Source organism: Malus domestica, chromosome 02 (genome assembly GCF_042453785.1).
Source record: "Malus domestica chromosome 02, GDT2T_hap1".
Lineage (NCBI taxonomy): Eukaryota > Viridiplantae > Streptophyta > Magnoliopsida > Rosales > Rosaceae > Malus > Malus domestica.
In genome coordinates, this window is record NC_091662.1 from 28,802,145 (window position 1) to 28,809,455 (window position 7,311).

General features: G+C 37.3%; 2 protein-coding genes across 4 annotated transcripts; one reads left to right on the forward strand and one right to left on the reverse strand.

Annotated features, from left to right (window-relative positions):
• Positions 1-325: 325 nt before the first annotated feature.
• Positions 326-3,952, forward strand: LOC103407278 (serine acetyltransferase 5-like). Of its 2 annotated transcripts, none has more exons than XM_008346221.4 (3): positions 326-583; positions 2,705-3,130; positions 3,310-3,952. In XM_008346221.4, exons 2-3 carry the CDS (start codon positions 2,765-2,767, stop codon positions 3,799-3,801), a joined length of 858 nt encoding a protein of 285 aa, XP_008344443.2. In that variant the 5' UTR covers positions 326-583; positions 2,705-2,764; the 3' UTR covers positions 3,802-3,952. The 2 variants fall into 2 exon arrangements, with proteins under 2 accessions (XP_008344443.2, XP_008344444.2); XM_008346222.4 differs by having other exon boundaries at positions 457-583; positions 2,708-3,130.
• A 47-nt stretch (positions 3,953-3,999) lies between these two features.
• On the reverse strand, positions 4,000-7,038 carry LOC103407276 (uncharacterized). 2 transcript variants are annotated; one of them, XM_029093920.2, is made up of 5 exons: positions 6,865-7,038; positions 6,674-6,723; positions 6,114-6,219; positions 5,970-6,028; positions 4,000-4,392 (listed from the first exon to the last, which is right to left on the reverse strand). In XM_029093920.2, exons 1-5 carry the CDS (start codon positions 6,976-6,978, stop codon positions 4,341-4,343), a joined length of 381 nt encoding a protein of 126 aa, XP_028949753.1. In that variant the 5' UTR covers positions 6,979-7,038; the 3' UTR covers positions 4,000-4,340. The 2 variants fall into 2 exon arrangements, with proteins under 2 accessions (XP_028949753.1, XP_028949756.1); XM_029093923.1 differs by lacking the exon at positions 5,970-6,028.
• Between the last annotated feature and the right edge of the window lie 273 nt (positions 7,039-7,311).

Genomic DNA, 7,311 nt, shown 5'->3' on the forward strand with positions numbered 1-7,311 from the left:
TTTCGTTTAGAATCGTAAAAAAGTTTTGTCCCGTTACTTGATCTCTGAATGTTTATTTTTTGCGATTTTTTGCTTATGCGATCTCGAAACATATACAAACAAGTTTGACGGTTAGATGGTTGAAATTAGTTTCGTAGAATTCGTATTCCATCAAGTTCAATGATATATATATATATATATATATATTTATTAAGTATGTTTAAATTTATTTATTTTGTACGTATAACACTTAAGAAATTGAATGGTATGTATATTTAAGCTGATCCAATGATCACCAATTTTTAATATTTAATTTAATATATATATATATATATATTATATAATTATTATAGTTTTTAAGGGTATAAAATTGTTAAATTAATATATATAATTATTATATTATTTTTTTAGGGTTATAAAATTAATATTTTGCTTCTCTTTGTTTATCAACATAGACGGTAACGTTAGTTTGCCGTCAACTAAGAAGAAACTTCGGCCCTTACATGCGGTGATTACATTTTATCAATCGTCAATCCCATCAGCCTCCAACCTCCACCGGCAACCGGCGGTCGTCCCCGGCAATCTGATTATCGGCGGCAGTGAGGTAATCTCAATTCACGAACACGGTGAACACAGAATTCAGTTTGATTTTCAATTGTAATTGAGTTAGCTGATTTATCTTTACTTTTTTTCGACATTCTTTGAGCTTTTATTTCTACTTGTTTTTCCTTTTGGACCAACTACAACCCGAATTTGATTTTTCTAGCTTGCATAAAGCTTTTGAATTTTGAGAACTGGGTTTTATTTATTTGTAAATTTTATGTAGTTTTTGAAAGAGATGTTTTGTTGGCTGGTGTTTATAGGGGTTAACGATGATTTAAAGGCCGATTTTGTATTACAAGTTCTGTTTAGCAAATTGGTTTCTCGATCATATTCTACTGACTCAAGAGATTACAAGGGTATTAAAGAATCTGGTTGAAGATAAAAAAATTGATTTTCTCTAACTTTCTGTTATATCTGGCGCTGTTAAATTGGAAACTTTAGGTGCTCTTAGTAATGAGATACCCTAGTTGTCTGTTTAACTGACATTTCGAGAAGCTGAGAGAGACAGAGAGATTACAAAAGCATAAGTTTTTCTCTGCTCTATAACATATCCTGCTGCTGCAGTTGCGACGTAAAGATAACATTCTGAAGCTGGCCAACTTTAGTTTGAAGTTCCGTTTGAATACTTTAAACAAGGAATGTTAGTTATGAGGTACCCTATTTGTCTGTTTAATTGACATTTCGAGAAGCTGAGAGAGACGGAGAGATTATGATAGCATAAGTTTTTCTCTGCTCTAACATATCCTGCTACTGCAATTGCAACATAAAGATAACATTCTGAAGCTGGCCAACTTTAGTTTGAAGTTCCGTTTGAATACTTTAAACAAGGAATGTCTTCTTGTTCCACATACTTATATTGCTGCCTCGGATCATAAAATTCAGTTAACAATGAAATCTTTTGGCATCATTTCATATGAATCTTTTTTCTGTCTTAGCAGACTTTGAGTGCCCTAAGTCACGTAATGACCCAATTATGCTATCATTCTACTTCCATTTTTGCTTTTAGAGTTTCCCTATTTAGACATCGTCAAACAAGCTGTCCTAGTTGGAGCAGGGAACCTCATTGTAAATCCTCTGCATTTTTTCTTGCTATTTATCTGCATTCTCCGTCTTGACAGGTCTTTGTTTCTGTCCCTTTAAGGGTTTTCCATCTCACCTTCACATCTTGTCATTTCTTGTGGATGAAGTGGGTTTATTTCCATGCTCTAATAGGAAATTTCTGACATAGCCAATTTGGACAACTCGGTGTGGGCAAGAATTGATCCTCCTCATTATTTTTATGTCTTTTCGTTTGATCTTGTTTAGGGCCAGAGGATCTCTGTTTTGGATCTCTTTTTTTCTTTCTATTTTCCAATTCCTTGCGGATTCCACAGATTGCATGTAATCAACAAAAAGAATATCAGAGTCCACCATATTCTTCATTCATCTTGAAATGGGAAATCAATTCTTTAACCAGAATAAGTGGAGGGAAGCTTTGCAATTGTTTTAGGTGTTTTCTGCTAGCCTGATTTTTACCTTAATTACTAAGTTTTCAAGCAAATAGTGATTTAGGAAGGCATTAATAATCTTCCCAGTTGCCTGACTTCTTTCGTTGTTAGATGGTTAGATGGATTTAAGTTTTGACTGTATTATCGGGATGTGTGCCTGTATATAGGCCAAAGTAAGTAGGGATTCGGGATTGGGATGGACAGAAATAGAGTGTTTCAACAGTAACTTTCGGGCAGAGGATGTATGTTGTTCAAATGCGTAATCCTGCCTAAACAAACTTCTGTCAAGGAAACAGAAATTCTCAAACTAAGTTGATAAAAAACAATTCTAATCAAGTAACTTGTTTAATTTGTCTGCAGAATGTGATTCTTAAAGTCTTTGAACTCTGAAAGTGGACTAGTTATAACTCTACAAATAATATTCCGGTTGCAGTTTTGGGTTTTATTTTACGCTGCCCGTTGCAAACATGAATTGATAGTAGTCTGTATATGTTTCGAATGACAAGATTAACTTCATGAAGTTAAGTTTTTTGTTTAATGTCGTGATCATAGGAAAAGTAACAATGTAGTGATCTGTGTTTTATTTATGATGGTAAAGTAGACTAACTTAATTTTGTGTGGTAATGTAATGACAGAAGTGGTGTCATATTCTAGCATAAGTTTTACGCAGTTCCACCCCACCATCTGTGGTCAAGATGCCAGCAGGCGAGCCTTTGCACGAGTCATCAGAAGCCGAGGGCGAGGTGCAGGTGTGGGCCCAGATAAAAACTGAGGTAAAACGTGACGCTGAGTCTGAGCCAGCACTCGCAAGCTATTTGTACTCGACAATACTCTCGCATTCATCATTGGAGCGCTCACTGTCGTTTCACTTGGGGAATAAGCTGTGCTCGTCCACTCTCCTCTCGACGCTCCTCTATGATCTATTCCTCGATGCCTTTTCCTCTGATTCCTCTCTACGCGCTGCCACGGTCGCTGATCTATTCGCTGCACGTGAACGTGATCCTGCTTGCGTCTCGTTCTCTCACTGTTTACTCAATTACAAGGGCTTCCTGGCCTGTCAGGTAAATAGTCAAATTCAAATGTTGCATTCATAGCAACTACTAGTTTTCAAAATATGAATTAGTTTAATTTTATAATTGCCTTTTGGATTAATTTTATATAATAATCATGAAAATTGCTATGGTTGTGCTCGTTTTTCGGATATTTTAAGAAAAGATAATAGTTTGTGTTCATTTGTTAGGCTCAGCGAGTGGCGCATAAGTTGTGGAGTCAGTCACGTAAACCACTAGCACTGGCACTCCAGTCACGAATCGCGGATGTGTTTTCCGTGGACATTCACCCAGCTGCAAGGATCGGTAAAGGTGTTCTGTTCGACCACGCGACGGGCGTTGTGGTTGGGGAGACGGCAGTTATAGGAAACAATGTGTCAATATTGCACCACGTGACACTAGGTGGGACGGGAAAGGTGGGTGGAGACAGGCACCCAAAGATTGGTGATGGTGTACTGATTGGTGCAGGTGCAACAATTCTGGGAAACGTGAAGATCGGTGAGGGTGCAAAGATTGGGGCGGGGTCAGTGGTGCTTATCGATGTGCCACCATGGACAACCGCGGTGGGGAATCCGGCAAGGTTGGTCGGAGGGAAGGAGCGGCCCTCTAAACATGAGGATGTGCCAGGGGAGTCTATGGACCATACCTCCTTTATATCTGAGTGGTCTGATTACATAATTTGACAAGTTTTTGCTTTTGTTATGTTTATATCATGTGTAGCTGTGAGTCTGAGACCTATAATCCATAACTCTTACCTCTGAAATGCTACAATGCAGTCAACTGCTACTTTGTGTGTGTTAATATTATAAAGCTCTCTCCGTCGTAATTTGACAAGTTTTCATCTGTAACAAGATGATATGCAGATGTATGCTTTCTCATACTGAAATTCAAAAATATTGGTGTCCCGATTATGATTAGGCTAACCTCAGCTTCGTTCAAGCACATTACAGTAACTATTGAACAAGTCAGAAACATTCTCGTAATCACACGGATAATTTCCACGTCGGCTGAAGACAGAACATAAGCCGTAATGTCAGGCACTCTGGACAGCCTGAACCTGGTGTGCATAGAACATTGCACCACATGCAAGGGGAGACAACCAAGAGATGACTGGGAAATGAAGTACGACTTCTGTGTTACCTGTTTTCTTCTTTTTCCAGTGGAGAAGAAATCCATGGCTTCTTATGAACTTATTCTACAAGCAACATTGCCACCTGAATATTTAATAATTAAATGTACCCTTGATACCCTCAAGGCTCTCCCCCAAAGATAACCTGCAAGGCAACATGAATCGAGAGTTACAAAACAACCCAAACTAATTCCTCAATTACCATGATGCGGTTATGTATGTACGTAAACTGTCTCTTAAGTCGGTGGGAAATTGCAAGATTAACATGACGAAAGAAAGAAATGGTTGGAGGAGAAGCTAGAAACTTTTATGAAAGCACCAAAATGATCAAATGCCGCGATTAACCTGGCTAATCAGGCAGAAACTTAAGGAATAGGGCAGAGGCAAGCAATCTGCCAATAAGGCTTGAAACATCTGCAGAAAACATTCCTATGCTAAGCCTGTTTGCTTACGACGACATGCAGCTCATCCTTTTTATAGCCAAGCACACAAACAGGCATATAGTTTTTGGATACTATATAATAAATTACACTGATATAAGTAGCCTAAAAATTTATTCCTGTATATTGTTTATCTAAGAGGAAAAAAAGTGTGCTCATAATTTTTCGGTTACAAGGGAGAAAAAGAGAAAAGCAAACTAAAGAACTGTCTAGCTCTGGCAACACCAGAACAATTATCAACAGTAGCTTGTACTAAATCAGGAAAGGCTCCGCAAGCTCTTGAAAATCTATCTCACTTGTTAGACCCAACTTGGCTAACCCGTCGTACCCAGTGCACAAGGCTCCCGCTTTACGCAGGGTCTGGGAGAGGTGAATGTCGGCTAGCCTTACCCCCATTTATGGAGAGGCTGCTCCCAAGTCTCGAACCCGAGACCTACCGCTCATGGGCGAAGGCACTTGCCATCACACCAAGTGCGACCTCTCCCAGACCCAACTTGGCTAACCCGTAGGCTGCAAAATTACGTTCTCTATGAACATGTTGCAGCTTGTAATTCCAGTTCCCTTGAATCAAATTTCTACACTCCGAGACAAACACCGTAAAGAAGATGATTAATGCTAGCAAAACCACGACTGAAGATTGACGACCAAAGAAGAATCCATCCCAGAATCAGATGAGAAAAGTTTCTTGTTTTAGCCATCTTCAAACCATAATACATTGCCCAAAGCTCAGCATGGAGAACCTCCCCAACCCTTTTCTTAGCAATATAACCAATAATCATTTAACATGCCAATCCCGAATTAATCCTCCACTACACCAATCACCCCATTGGAACCAAGCCACGAAAAGTCTTAACGGAGAAGGTTCCCAAGCTAAGAAAGCCTGGACACAGTTGGTTTACTAGAGGTATCAACATTGGCCAACAAGCCTGCTTATACCAGCAAATGCGAAACCCAACCAACATTAATCCAACAAAGACTAGGCTTTTCACCTTCACAGTGAACCAGTTGGCAGAAGGAAAAAAAAAAACAAAATAGATAAAAGCCTTTTTGAAGGAATAAGAAACTCGGTGATTTGACGTGCTCAGTAATTTTTTGCATTAACACGTGTTTCCACTGTTAAAAAATTTCTATTTAATGTATCCACAAATGAACCCTAACAGAAATCCAGCTATGTAAATAGTTTGTAACCGTGGTCTTATGAAATCCTAAAAAAATATAATCTTCACTTTGCACAAACTGAATTAGCAATAACATTTCATATCCATAAAGACATGGAACTTACTTATGCATACAATACTTGAACTCTTGGCCCCTAATCATATCTTTTTCACCTTCTTCGAGCTACAATGAAAACACACCCCATGTAAAATAAGAAATGTAACATGTTGAATCCAATAACAGAGAATCTGAATACTATCCATCTTACCGGATCACTCTCGTAGATAAGCTCATAGCAAGTCGGAGAAAGGCATCGCAAAGCACAATTCTCTTTTGCTATCAAAGAAGACTTGCAATGCCAACCCCACAGTCCGCTACTCCGATCATCAAAAACAAAACGGGGCAGTCAGAGACTACACATTTGCAAAAACCCGCGTGCCAGTCCATCATCACATCTTTTAAAGCATGTTGCATATGCATTGGAAGAATTTTTCTCAAGCAGTTTTAATTCAATACAGTTTGCAGGTAGGCCATATCACTCATACAACTACCAAAAGCAGAAATTCTTGTTCCATTAAGTTAAAACAATCAAAGAATTCTTGTTCCATTAAGTTAAAACAATTAGAGTGGGGAAAAACGATTTCTTTAATAATAATAATTCGAATATTTTGGTGGGGTTAAATCACATCGCAATCTAATCACAGATCCATTGCTCAAAACAGAAATTAAACTCTTTTCCTTGTCACAGATTTTTCTAATTTGCAAGAAAGAAATAGTAAATTTAAGAAAATGGGAAATTAAAAAAAGGAGAGAAGGAGGTGGATGTACCTCTCAATGTCAGCATAACACTGGCTCTTCTTCTGCCTTGTCTCCATATCCTGTCAAATATACCCAAAAAAAACCCACCATAAATTCAGAATTAATATTCAAAAATAAAAAGGCCCACAAACAATGAAACAGATAAGAAATTAAAAGAAAATTGACAGAAAAAGAAGAAGAAGAAGAGGAATTTGGAATACAGAGATTGGGCGATGAGACTTGGCATTTGTATTGGTGGGAGAGAAGAGCAAGAATACTAGTAGAAGAATTAGAATTATGAGCGGGGAAGAAGATGAAGAATTCTGATTTGTCATTTGTACTCTGTCTTGTTTCTTCTTCTGCTTCTGTTGGGAGTTCGGTTGAATTTAGGGACAACGATGTAAAAACAATTACGTTATAATTACTTATGTTTAAAAATATAAGAACTTTAACGAAAAGTTTATGATATTGTTCATTTTACCTTTTATTTTTTTTTATTGTTAAAACTTAAAGTTTTCAAATATTTTTCATTAATTTTTTCTTTAAATAAATTATAGGTTGTCTTATTATTTAAAGAGCTTTAATGAAAAAAATGTTTGAATCAACTTTTTCCTAACTAAAAATAATTCACCACTTTTATTTAATAAAAATGACTTAATATTTAACAA